At 42.5% G+C, this 14,477-nt stretch overlaps 1 protein-coding gene and 1 pseudogene across 3 annotated transcripts in view; both read left to right on the forward strand.

Annotated features, from left to right (window-relative positions):
* intu (inturned planar cell polarity protein) overlaps nucleotides 1-14,477 on the forward strand; it is a 119,691-nt gene that overhangs the window by 44,610 nt on the left and 60,604 nt on the right. For all 3 annotated transcript variants that reach the window (XM_038792406.1, XM_038792403.1, XM_038792404.1), the window contains exon 4: nucleotides 12,811-13,020. In XM_038792406.1, coding sequence (XP_038648334.1) covers nucleotides 12,811-13,020 — 210 coding nt within the window. The remainder of the gene's footprint in view (nucleotides 1-12,810; nucleotides 13,021-14,477) is intronic.
* LOC119963372 lies at nucleotides 11,175-11,663 on the forward strand (annotated as a pseudogene).

The raw sequence follows: 14,477 nt of genomic DNA on the forward strand, positions 1-14,477 counted from the left end.
CGCCATCGGGAACTCGGCCCATCGGGGGATGAGCATCGAGGGAGGGCCTTCAGGTAACGTCCTGAGGCTATCCGAACGGCATGCGGCGTACTCCTCGATGATGCCGTTTTGGAGGGGGTGGAGAATCCAAAAATGGGCGTCGCACCTGATTTGATCGTAAATGGGGATTTTCCGCCTGATCGCCAATTACGATATCGGTGTCAGGCAACGGAGAATCCTGCCCCAGGTCTCTTCTTGGGAATCTTCATTGTCTTCGATCATTCTGAGGACTCTTTTTGTGGATTTGGGTGCATTCATGTGTTTACCCATCTTCGAGGTTTGAGGATTTTGTCTGGCCCAGCATGCCATTGTTATGTGTTTCTTTCCACAATTATGACATTTGTTTTCTCGCACCAACATTCCTGTGGAGAATACCTCCCCTGGCATACCTATTGCATGCTTGTGTTGAGAGATCTTCTTTTCTTAATATTCAGTTTGTTTATTTTGCCCTCCGCTCCAATTTGGGAAACTTCTTTTGGTGTCAACTCCATAGGCACTACTATTTCAACAGTAAGTTTCAGTGCTAGAAAGCTTTCTGTCAGCAATCGTCTCTGGATTGTCTCATTTCTCAATCTGCACACAAGTCTGTCTCGCAGCATATCCTCCTGAGTTGATCCTTCCAATTTTTTGCTAGTCTCCGTAACGCGGCTACAAATTGTGAAATATTTTCACCCTCTTCTTGGCTACTTTGATGAAATCTGAATATTTCCGCTAATGAATTAATAGTTTGAACGAGACGTGTTCTTCAAGGGTCTTACTCAATTCCTCATAAGTTATTGTACTTTGTACAGGCTTTGTTAGGGTACGGATTTCCATCCTATTACACTCAAGAAATTTTCTACTTTGATTTCACCCAGTATCCTGTTTGCAACAAGGTAGTACTTGAATTTTTCTTTGTATGAACTCCAAGATTCCACATTCTCATTGAATGGATCAATAGCGCCACCATTTCCTGGCATCGTAGTTACCTGTTCTTAAGTTGTCGTACTTTTTCCTCTCCTTAACTTCTTTCTCTTCCAATTGAATTTGTATTATTTCTTCGTTGTTTCTTTAGAAATTGTCTTCCTGGTTGGACTGTGGCTTTTAAGAAACTTTTTCTTTTGCAAATACCAGTCTGTTTTAAAAACAGAAGGTTTCTGCTTATTCTTGGTTGCTATTGGGCAGCATGATGGTGCAGTGGTTAGCACTACTGCTTCACAGTGCTGAGGACCCGGGTTCGATCCCCATCCCAGGTCACTGTCCGTGTGGAGTTTGCACATTCTTCCCATGTTTGCATGGATCTCACCCCTATCGAGTGTTGTGGCGGTTATGGGTATGTTTTTGTTTACCTACCTAGGACATTTTTGACCTGCATGTATCTTAGCTCGTTTCCCCCTCTCATGCAGGAACTCTGTTAGTTCCTCAAGTGTTGTCATTCTGTTGTTTGTGAGAAGTCCCTAACTTTCAATGCCCCCCCCCCCCCCCCCCCCCCTCCCCCTCTTGTGTCCATCTTTTGATGGTGGCACCCATTATGGCTGGTGCAAACCTGTGGTTATTGCAGCTAGGGGCGTTAACGGACATTTTGGTTAATACAAAATGCTGTTGCAGTTGGTTCCCCAACTGGAGTGTAGCTATCGCCAATAGGCACGTTGAATGTTTGTTCGATGGGGATGGGAACTCAGCTATGGCCAGGGCCCAAAGGGAGGACCCCGTGCAGGAGCCTTCCTCCAATCTCACCCACGCTTCTGGTTCCTTTATCCACCCTTTTGCCCTTTCCGCAGCTGCAGCCCAGTTGGTAATACAGCAGGTTTGTGAGGGCTAATCCTCCCATGGTTCTCGTTCTCTGCAGTACCTTTTTGGGGATCCAAATGCCATGATCATTTTTTGCAATGAGTTGAAGAAGGCCTTGGGGATGCAGATCGGTGTGGAGCTGAACTGGGAGAGGAACCAGGGCAGTACGTTCATCTTGATCGTCTGCACTCTCACTGCCAGGGAGAATGGGAGTGGGTCCCAACTCTTTTTTTTTTATTTCCTCCACCAGACTGGTCAGGCCCATTTGTGGATCCATGTCCGGTCATGGGCTATTTGGATGCCCAGGCAGTGGAACTTGTGTTGGGCATGTTTAAATGACAGATCCTCCAGCCATGCCCCTCTCCCTTGTAGGTTCACCAGGAAGATCTCACTTTGTTCAGGTTGAGCTTGTAGCCGGAAGGCTCCAAACTCTTTCAGGAGCCTCATGATTCCCTCCATGCTGCTTTGTGGGTCCGAGATGTAGCGGAGCAGGTCATCCACATAGAGCGAGACTCTGCTCTCTGTCTCCTCTCCGGATCTCTTTCCAATTCATCACCGGGTTGAGCGCGATCGCTAGTGGGATAATGTTTCAGTGGTTTGGACATAAGGAAAATCTGCATGTGGTGAAATAATGGGCAGGAGCCAGGACAGGGGTAAAAGAGAATGTAGGTGCCAGCTTACCAGAGGTGATTTAGTTGCATACTAATTTTGCTGCAGAGGACTCGGATGAGGATTTCAATGAGTAAAGCTACTGAGAATGACTAGAATCATAGAATTTACAGTGCAGAAGGAGGCCATTCAGCCCATCGAATCTGCACAGGCCCTTGGAAAGAGCACCCCACTTAAGCCCATGCCTCCACCCTATCCCCGTAACCAGTAACCCTATCTAACCTTTTTGGACTCCAAGGGCAATTTAGCATGGCCAATCCATCTAACCTGCACAGCTTTGGACTGTGGGAGGAAACCGGAGCACCCGGAGGAAACCCATGCAGACATGGGGTGAACATGCAGACTCCGCACAGACAGTGACCCAAGCTGGGAATCGAACACGAGACCCTGGCGCTGTGAAGCCACTGTGCTACCGTGCCGTCCCAATGTGTATACATAACTAACAAAATGCTTGTTTAAAGCATTGAAAAGCCTGCAAGAAAGCCTGTGCTCAATAATAATGATCGCTTATTGTCAAGTAGGTTTCAATAAAATTACTGTGAAAAATCCCTAGTCGCCACATTCCGGCGCCTGTTCAGGGAGGCCGGTACGGGAATTTAACCCGCGCTGCTGGCATGGTTCTGGATTACAAGCTAGCTGTTTAGCCTACTGTGCTAAACCAGCCCCTACTGTTAAGGATATTGCAGGGGTCCAACAGTAGGGCTTTACATAATGCTGGAACAGTTGGTCACCTCTATCAAATCAACTGTGGAACCTAATGGCTGATATCTCGGGTTTCATTGTTCCACAAACAGCTTTCGCCAAAAGTCTGAGTGATGCAATGGAAGTTCAGACATTGGCATCATGGCACTGGATACCAGTGTTTGAGGCTTCCATGGGGGTTTCATCAGTTTATCAATCTGTTCTCCAAAGGATTGGTGAGATGCTTGGCACGGCCAAGCATGAACCTATTGTCCTGTGTCAGGATGTCAGCATTCATGCCCCCACCCAGCCCAAGTTGCTGCAAAAAAGGCTGAGAGGTTTCAGTCTGAAGCTGAGCTTTCTTGGTCTAGAGCTGCTCAAGGTTGCCCTCAAAGACCACCTGCAGTATCCTTCGTTGAATATCAGGAACCATGCACCATTAATGTTGCAGACATTGTAGAAGGGCCTCATTGGAGCAGAGGCAATAAGGGAATGCACAAGTATGTTGGCTTATATTTGTATATATTATGTCATGCATTGATTTATACATAGATTTTTTTTTCTTGTTCCATTACTATTCCCTTTGACCTTGTACCACAAACTCTTTTTGTCATTGAATGTCTCCCATCAGCCCTACCTTCTCTTTTGTTTTTTTCCCACCCTCCCTTCTTTTGCTTGCTTTAAATTTATTACGCTTCTAACTTTTCCCTAGTTCTGATAAATGACCTGAAACATGGGTGGCATTTTATGCACCCTCTCGCTGGTAAGATTTTATGGTCCCACTGAAGTCAGACTTTTGAACAGCCCACTGTATTTTCTGGCCCCGGCTCTGCCCCTGCCGCGACGGGCCCTAAATTTCTACCCATTATCTATGTTCCCTCCTTGCAGATGCTACCTGACTTGCTGAGATACTTGTTTTCTGTTTTTATTCCTATGTAAGCTTTACTTTAGGCAATAGGACCTCTTATGTTCATATTTGTACTGAATCTGTTTTTGGAGAGTGAGGCAGTGCTGCTGCCTTGCTGTGTACTCCCACCATGCTAACAGCCTATATATTGTTTTGAGTGTTTGTTGCATATGCTCCAATCAATCTGTGAATCAAGCCCCCATTCAATTCTCAATCCTTTTTCTTCACCTCCTGCTGCCAATGTATCTCATTTACTCCAGAACCATCTGCCAATCCTACCATGCCAATAAACATCCTCTCCTACTATGACCCAAAAATGCAAGTTTCCCAAGTTATTCCGAACTGTTACGATTCCAGTTGATGGTATAATGATGAAAAGATCCCAGAATACAACCGTAGCTCATAAAACCATAGCTTTTAATGTTCTTTATAAATCTCGAAGGAACAGAGTCACAGGACCACTAATTCATTTTAAGAACAAGGAAAAAAAACTTATTAAACATGAAAAGTTGAATTATTGCACAATACTCCTTTACTCTTCTCCTTTCTCTCTTTCTCTCTCTCTCTCTCTCTCTCTCTCTCTCTCTCTCTCTCTCTCTCCCCTTCTTAGTTCCCTTTTAAGCACACAGGGTGCCTCTGGGACAATACACTCTCCACTTTGAACTCCGGTAAATGTTTGTGGATGTCTCCTCAGAATCTTCCCAGATGATTGTCACATGAGAGTTTCCAAACTCCACTCCCAAAATCATGCTTTAAAATCTTCTCTCATAATTATAATCCTTTCCCTTGGTGGTTTGCAGACCGAAATCCAGACCAGGTTTTCCAAACTATATTTTTATACAAAGCTTCCACTCCACTTTTAACAGTGAGTCCAGTACAGGATTTTGCATCAACCCCTTTAGGATTTCTTTGTCTTCACTGCTGTGCAAACTGCTCACAATTGCTTTAACTCTCAATTCCCAGACTGTATTAAAATGGCACCAGAGGTTTGTTTTACCTTAAAAGGATTTTGTCCCACTTTAAATCTGGTTAAATCTGGTTATTACAATTGTCTCTTTAACTTGGAACACTGTTTACATTTCCTTGAATTCTTCTGAACAATGCCTTCGTTTCTGTTCATTAGAGACTTCTGCAACACTCTTTCTGTTCCATTTCCCTGGTTATCTGGACTGTAATTTGTGCTCTAGGAAGCATGCCTCATTGCAGCTACCATCCTGTCCAGGCTTTCTTCTGGCAGAGTTGAGAGATGTTTATTCCCTGAGATCCTGTCTCCAACTGCAATCACATTAACTAAACTAAATCTTAAAGCTTCTCTACTTTACAAGGTCTCAGTTGCTAAGCAATACCCACATGCCTTTTATTTATTCTTCACGCTGTATCCCTCTCGAGGCACAAGACAAATGCAGTTGGAACTTAACCAGCCACCACACATCCAAACACCTTTGTCTAGCATGAATCTAACTATAGGTTTTCCTCTTCCAGGCACAGAAACATTAAATTAAACCCACTTAAAATTATATTGTATTTCTAATGTCTACCAATACAAATATAAGTCCCTTAAAACTACCTTTATAGCTAAGGTGATTTTAGCTCTCTCATAGATTGGGAGACCAAGAATTCTGATTGACACAATCTCTTAGAAATCCAACCCAATTATTGAGAATTTTGAAATTTCAGTTGGTTCAAATGGGATCAATCTAAGATAACTGCAGATCGATCTGCCTGGACTGTACGCAGAATAATACTTTTCACTGTATCTCGGTACGCACAATAAATCTAAATCTAAAAAGCTAAAGAAAAATATTTCAGCAGCACACCTGGCTGAACAGTACTGATGTATGCTGAGAAATTAGCTCCAATGAACATTTTCAGATATTGCAGTCTATATTCAGCTCAAAATTATGTTGCCCCTACTTTTGTGGAAAGGCTTGGGCCTTCAAGTAAAACCTTTGCTTCAAAATGCAATTCACTGGGGGAACAGTTGGGAGAGTTGGAGGTCAATATTTGCCTCAAAAGGTGATGAGACAGGGTTGTAACTGTTGTTCTCCATGGAGTTTTAGACGGAGGTTTTACAGTTCAGAGTGAGATTCTAGTGGCAAAATCTGCTTCAAACCACTTTTGGCATAACTGGTACTTAATATTTAGCCTCAGTAGGAGGTGAGCAGAATCCTTTTTCCCAATTTTCCATAGGTTTACTTATCAAATCTAAGGTCCAAGGGGGCAGCACATTGACGCAGTGGGTTAGCCCTACTGCCTCACGGCGCCGAGGTCACAGCTTCGATCCCGGTTCTGGGTGACTGTTCGTGTGGAGTTTGCACATTCTCCCCATGTTTGCGTGGGCCCCCTCAACCCAAAGATGTGCAGGTTAGGTGGATTGGCCACTTTAAGGGCCAATTTAGGCCCTTAATTGGAAAAAGTGAAGTGGGGACTCTAAATTTAAAAGACTTTCCAGCATTTAACATTTCTTCATCAAAAAAACATTATCTACCTCGTGAAAGTATTGTGAGATTTAAACTCTCCCTGTTATTGTCTTTTCCTCTCTTTGGTTGTTAATGCTTTGTGCTCTTGTCAATTTAACATAGCCATAACTGTTTTAATTAAAGGGTTAATGTTTGCATTCAATCTATTTTTTTACTTTTCAAATTGATTTTACTGTATTATTTTTAGCATTTTCGTTATTTCTGATTACTTGTCTTTTATCCACACTTATCAAATTTCTGTTTCAAACTTTAATTCTTTTAGTTTTTAAATCTGAGAATGGAAATTAGAATTTTTTGTTGCAATGAATTTTTAAAAAGAATTTAGACTACTGATAGAAATCAGATTTTCTGGTTAGCTATAGATAAGATATATAAAAGGTTTAATTAAGAAATCCTGGTTGGAAAAATCCCTAAATCCTTAAGAGTAATTAACAATATCAATATATTAACCGTGAGCTGACTAGCTGTGAACTGATCAGATAAGACACTACATTCTCACATTTTGCAAATTGCTTGAAACAGAGAGACAATTCAAGGCCAGTGAAATGAGACGCATGCCTTCCCAGGCCTTGGCAAGATCTGTTTCCATGGTAACAGTCAGTCAGGGTCATAATGACTTTTCAAAAACTGTGTTAATCTAATTAATGTTTGAGGCATAATTGGCAAACCAGGTTATGGAAAAATACAAAATCACAAAGACTTTTATCTCTTAAATTGATGGACAGTTTGGTCGAATTGAGTGAATTCTAAATTAGTTCAAGCCAATCACAGCTGTAAAGGGGGCGGAACTTTAAAGATAGTAATCTCCTTAAAAGATCAGTTGTCGGGATGCGAAAACACCCATTTTCTATTAAGGAATCACTTAACTTATTTTCTGAAACCTATTCTGCTTGCTTTGCAAAATCACCATTTTATTTTGTTTTAAATCACTCAGTCATTTTATAGTATGTATTATGATTTGAAGAATTGCCAAGTTGTATTTTAGAACTCAACCAATCTGACTAGCTTGTTGCCGGGCTAGTTGGAACTTCCTAAATTTTGTATTGAAAATTGACTTTATCAGTAGACACTAAAGCTGACGCACAAAGTTTCAAATAACTTTCCCAATATCGCAGTCTGGAATCTCTGTTATTTGGGAACTAAGAAGGGATAACGCATATCCAGTGTTCCGAATAGACACAGAGATCCATCAAGTAACCAATTATTTTTTTCCCCAATTAAGGGGCAATTTAGCGTTGCCAATCCACCTACCTACCCTGCACATTTTGGGTTGAGGGTGAAACCCATGCAGATGCAGGGAGAATGGGCACACTCCACACGGACAGTGACCCAGGGCCGGGATTTGAACCCAGGTCCTCAGCGTTATAGCCCCAGTGCTAACCACTGCTATGTAGAAAATATTTGTGTTTATCTTTATGAATTAAACTTTTGTGTCTGCAATATTGTCCATTTTGCAGCAGTGAGCATGAACGTTAGTGATGAGCATCCCCATTAGAATGTGAGGCAGATTTTGTCTTATTTTCTGCTTCTGTTTTTTAATGATGTGGGTTTTATCCTGCACCGCTCCATTGTGGGCTGTTTAGCTCCCTTGCTCCACGCAAATCAAATCTACGTCTCTGAACAAAGATTAAAATCATGTCCAGTTCGATCCGAACCTCCTCTTGTGTGGCCCAACAGCAACCCGACATGGCATCTTGCCAACTGTCTAACATCAATTGTACAATCTAGCAGCCAGTCTCACTGATATCATTCCCAGCTGTCTGCTTCCAACACTATTTTTTATCATTTTATTTCTGTACAGTTTGCTTTTGTTCTTCCAAATTTGAGGTTTAGATCTTGTGATGATTTCACAGTTGAATTCCAATTTATTTGGTTCTCAAAAATGTATGAAAACTGAGATTCTGAAAGCCAGCAGCTTGCTTTCTTAAATTACCAAATTGAATATGTATGTGTAGCAGGAAATTGTGTAAAGTCTCCCTGGTAACATCACCAAAGCCCCTATCACCACTCTCTTGTGAACACCCAGGGAAAGACAAAACCTGCCTTTAGCTGTCGAGAAGTTGTAGAAGTTTTTATTGGAAGAGAGATGGACGAAAATGTGTTGAGAAGGAATGTGCTTTAGTCGTCCACAGGGGCTTTTCACGGTAACTTCATTGCAGTGTTAATGTAAGCCAACTTGTGACAATAAAGATTTTTTTTAAAGATGGATTGGGAAATGGAAAAGAAAAAGGAGGCAGGGTTGCAGAGACTTAAAAGGGAAGAGAAATAAAGAAAACCAATTGAAGAGGGGCATTTGTCAACAATGAAAATGCAGGAGCTAAAAATAAAGAGGGAGACAGAGTGGCAAATGAAAAACAAAGAAGTGTAAGAAGAATACAAGCAGTAAAAATTGGTCTGCAAGGAAAGCCACAGGAAATCAACAAGTTAAATTTTAATTTTCTTTATGAATTTTCAACAGGGATGATTTGGTTTTTCAAATTAGTTAACTGAGCATTTAAAATTCACTCTGTTTTTGACAAGACAGCCTATTGTTTTGTGTTAATTAGTGATTATCAGTAATACAGTTACTATGAATGTAACCAAAGTGGAGGGTTTATATTGTCTATTGTTGCTGCCATCAACCTTTATTAAATTTTATGCTGTTGCCCATTTTCACTGAGAATCAGGGGTCTTGAGCATTTGGGGTCATGGGATAATTATTTTGTGTTTGGCTGCTCCGAGGCAGCAATGTTGACTGTTGAGCAGAAACTATGGTGGGACAGTCCAGATTCAGTGCTGAGGCTCCATTACATAAGCACACGTGATGGCTAGCTGTGCCACTCCATCAGAGTCTTCAAATGCTTTTGGATAAAGCCATTGGCTGCTGCTCAACAGCTCCTGTTTCTACCAATAACTCTTCCTCTCTCTCCTCTTCCTTGGCCCTATCCATGTTCAATTCAGGCACCACGCTCATAGAATTTACATAGATCATAAAATTTTCAGTGCAGAAGGAGGCCATTCGGCCCATCGATTCTGCACCGGCCTGTGGAAAGATCACCCTACCTAAGCCCACACCTCCACGCTATCCCAGTAACCCCATCTAACCTTTTTGGGCACTAAGGGTAATTTAGCATGGCCAATCCACCTAACCTTTTTAGGAAGGGTGTGAAGGCCAAGGTTTTGAAGAGGGTAGAGAAGAGCTTTATGAAAATGAATCTAGGGATGAGGGATTGCAGTAATGTGAATGGATTAGAGAAGCTGGATTGTTTTCCTTGGAGCAGGGAAGACTAATAGGAGATTTGACAAAGATGTTTAGAAGCATGAGCTGTTTAGACAGGTTATGAAAACAGTTTCCATTGTCTAAAGAGTAGATAATGAGAAGGCACAGATTTAAGATGGTTGAGAAAAAATATGGTAACTTGTGACAAACCTGTTTACATGAGTGGCTAGAAGTCAAACAAATTGCAGGGAGGTCATGAAATGCAAGCACGGGAATAGCAATGTTTCCCTGGGCTCTGGCACTACTCCTCCTTTAACCCTTTAATTTATCATGTTTACACGGCCCATATTTACCTAATCCGGGAGTGAATACTCCATGGTATGTCCCTGGAAGATTTCTGGCTAAGCGTTGGGAATAAAATGCTGTGGAATCCTCAGAAAATCTTTTAGCAACTGGGGTGGAGCCGACTCCAAAACATAGTGACACTGTTCCTCGAACGGGTTCTCGATCCAACACACTCGAAGGCATTATACCTGATTACTACTAATGTTATTGAAGTCATTGATGATAAGCTCGACTTGATGGCACAGAATATTAGTGTTCATGAGATTGAATTGAAGAATACTAATAAGCTTGATGAAACGCAGGAGAGAATCCTGACAGTCGAAATGTAACTTCCCTAGTTGAGGCCCACTTGCAATCCTTGGAAAGCCAGTTATGTGGTATGTTAGAAATCCTATTTGATGGGACAGCACACTGACTCACTGGTTAGCACTGCTGCCTCATGGCGTCAAGGACCCGGGTTCATCCCGGTTCCGGGTCACTGTCTGTGTGGAATTTGCACATTCTCCCCATGTCTGCATATGTCTCACCCCCACAACCCAAAGATGTGCAGAGTAGATGGATTGGCCACACTCAATTACCCTAAATTAGAAAAAAAAATTGTTGTACTCTAAGTTTATAAAAAGAAAATTCTGGATGATCTGGAGATCTGAAAAGAAAGTTGCAAAGCTATGGAAAAAAAGAGAGGCAATGGAGGTAACGGGACTGTTCGCAAAAGAACCAGCACAGATTAGATGACATGAATGGCTTCCTTCTGTGCTAAAGGAGAAGTCAGAGGGTGTATCAAGTTGGAACTTGTTTTTAAAATATAGACAACAGTGAAGATTTAAGTATGCCCTATAAAACACAGTAAGTGTATAGTGGAAATGCAGTAGAACAGTTAAACATAATAATTCAGGGTATTTCAAACTGCGGGCCATGACCCGTGGTCGGATGTCGGGAGGGTTGCGGATCACGGGATAAGTGCCCAACGACCACGACTGATTTTTAAGCTGAGAATGCTGGCCGTGAGGGACGGGTTTCGGGTCACGTGCAGATGATTTCCTTGCTCTGGTTGCTGAGAGTCAGGGCTCTCCTCTCTGGTGCCATGTCTGTGGTGCTGCCCACCTTCAATAACGTTTCTCGTGGTGAGCTGAGCAAATACCGAGACTAGCATTTTCAGGAAGCCGATATGAGCAGGACAAATTACTGAGATACAGCTGCACATCCTATGTTGGGAATCTGTCGTTTTACGCTACCAAGGAACAGGTCTAGGAACTCTTCACAAAAAGGGGTGATCAGCGAATTATCATGGATTTGAACAAAATCAAGAAATCTTCATGCAGTTTCTATTTTGTGGTATATTACACCCGTAGTGATGCTGAACAGTGCATGAGATTTATTAATACAACACGTTTGGATGATTGAATCATCAGAACAGATTGGGATACTGACTTCAAAGAAGGCAGACAGTTTAGGTGAGGGAAATCTCGTGGTCAGGTATGAGGAATATAGAACAGATTATGATGCTGACAGAGGTGGATTTGGAATATGGGTCCAGATGCAGAGAGTCCCAGAAGCAAGACAGAAATTCTAAGCTTTCACTGATGTACATTTGAGATAATGAAGCTAGGATTGTCATAGAAACCTGGGATTGAAGAATACAGCTGGCATGATGATGCCTACAGCTTTGTGCTGTTCATTCTTTCTTCGATCCAATTAACTCTTAACAGTTTCAAAGAAGTTCTCCATTTCTGAGGAGCAATCATTGTGTCTGATTTGGGTTCCTTCAAAAATTGTAATTTTTGTCACTCTTAATTAAAACTGAATAAAAACCTGAAAAAAAGAGAATGCTGGCCGTGACTGGGTTTAAAATGTGAATGATTTTCTCCTCTTTCTCCCCCTCCCCCCCCCCCCCCCCATACACACACCTCCCAGAAGGGGTGGCAGAGAGCAGGTCACTCACCCGGCATGTACACTGATGTCTTGTGCCCTGTACATCCGCGCTTTTGGTGCAAATTCACAGAGGAGCAATTCTTCCATTTTCTAGCTGCGAGCAAGAAAGGAAACAGGACTCTGAGGATCTTAAGATGGAAATTTTGTTACAAGGGAAGGGAACGCCAGAGACCCAAACAGGCCAGGATCTCACAACAACTGAGTCTGCTGGAGAGACCTGCGCAGGAGAGTCCACAGCAGGACAAAGCAGTGCTAGTGTGAGGTGTATACCGAGGTCCAAGGCCTCTGGTGAACAGCCTACTAAGAAGAAACTGAAATTTAGATCAAAGTAGTATAAAGGTGATTCCTTGAGGTATGGCTTTGTTAATTGTGCCAGTGCAGATCAGGATGCAAAGCCCATATGTGTTATATGCAGGGATGTACTGGCAAATGAACATGTGAAACCCTCAACTTCAAAGGCATCTGCCTTCAAAGGCGATTTAGAGGACACACCTTGATTTTTGTTTTCAAGGGATGCAGCAAAACTTAAATCATCAGCTTAAGTTCTTAGCAGAAATGTAACATTGACAAAGCAAGTGAGATTGTGAGGACCAAACGGGCTCTCCTTCCTCATCAAAAGGTAAACGAAAATGGTGGGTCCCGAAGGTCAGCCAGTTAGTAAAAGTGGGTCCCAGGAAAAAAAGTTTGAAAAACGCTGTAACAATTTCCTGCTTCCTCAGCATCAACCCTGTTTCCAATATTGCTTTCTTTGAGTGATTTCAATTTTCCTTTTATATGATTTCTAACAGGTGAAATTGACAATTGAAACCTTCGCCCCTGACCCAGTAGGAACTGGTCAACCTTTCGCAAACCCTACGAAACCAATTCCCACTGATAGCAATTTGGTGAAACTCTTGTGGGGTGAAGACACCACAGATCTCCAAATGGGAATTGGCAACATTCCTCATATTGCTATATATCTAACTTTAATGCTGGAATCAGAAGATTCAAAGGAAAAGGTATGTGCAAAATTGTTATTATGGTGTGTTTTAAAACGTTTGAGAGGATGATTTTGTGAAATCGTTTGAGTTTGGAGGAAGTATAGGTCGAGTACCCTTGATCCGTTAATTCAAAAACTGAACACATCCTAAAATCACACTTTTGAACCTCACTGAACTTTAGCTTGGGTAGCCTAGATTTTCTGCACATTTGCTTGCAAATTTTGTAGTGAAATGGCGAACATGTAAAAAAAAAAAAAATACTTATTGTAGGTACCCTGTATTTATTATTTAGTGAGACATCTTACTTTTCTAGCCATCAGCTTAGGCTATACAGATTTATAGGCGTTTCCGAAATGCAATCAACCTGAAGCGTTGTGGGTAAAAAATACTAGACATGTAGTATTTCTGTCTCCTATAACTAGGCCCCATCTAAATATTCATGCATCATGCTAGTACAATCTTGGCTGCATTTGAGCAGAACATGTCCAGGAACAATGCTCAAATATGCTTCTTTGGCATGTGAGTGGCAGAGTAAAGTACACAAGTAATCTAGTGATCTCTTGAGGAACACCACCACACTTGCAAGTCCCCTCCAAGCCACACATCATCCTAACTTGGAACTCTATCAGCGTTCCTCCATTGTAGCAATCCTGGAGCTCTTCCTAATGACACTATAGGTGTTATTGCAACACGTGGACTGCAGGGGTTCAATAAGGCACTTGCTACCATCATTTTGAGGGCAATTAGAAATGGACAATAAATGTTGGTGTGACCTTCCAGCTCCCAGTGGATCTTGGGGATGTTAGAATGAGGGTTCACCTTAAGTTGTCAGCATATCACAAACCTCTGAGGACTCGAATGTCCACTATGGCAACAGTTGTGTTGGGCGTCCCAGAAAATAGACCATCAGGGAAATAAAGTGAAGGCCAGCAACCTTGGGTGCCTTTCCTTATCAAGGAACTTTTAATCAATAATGCATTTCCTACTTTGGTTCTTTTTAATCTATGGGTGGAGGGGTGTGCGAGGGCTTTGAGCGGGAGCTACCACGCTGGCAGGTAATGCTGGTGAACAGAGGTGAGGTGGCCAGGTGGGGGAAGGGGCGAGGGAGAGATGGAGTGGTGGGGGCGGGGGATTACGACATGGCAGAGTTGGAGACTGGTCATGGACAAAGAGCAAAGAAGAGGAGGCCGAGTCGGAGCAGGATGATGACGGATGGTAGGGGCGAGTGGAGGTATAAGACTCGGTGGTGGGGGGGGGGGGGGGGGGGAGGAGAAAGAAGAAGGTAGGCGATAGTGAGTGGGGTGCTGGAGGCGACACTGGTAGTCAATGTGTATGCACCAAATTGCGATGATGGGTTTGTGAGGCGTTCTCTGGAAACGATCCCAGATCTGGATACGCACCAATTAATTATGGGTGGAGATTTTAATTGCGTGATGGAATCGAGGATGGACGGGTCAAGCCTCAAGTCAATGGAA

This window comes from Scyliorhinus canicula, chromosome 3 (genome assembly GCF_902713615.1).
Source record: "Scyliorhinus canicula chromosome 3, sScyCan1.1, whole genome shotgun sequence".
In the NCBI taxonomy this organism is placed as follows: domain Eukaryota; kingdom Metazoa; phylum Chordata; class Chondrichthyes; order Carcharhiniformes; family Scyliorhinidae; genus Scyliorhinus; species Scyliorhinus canicula.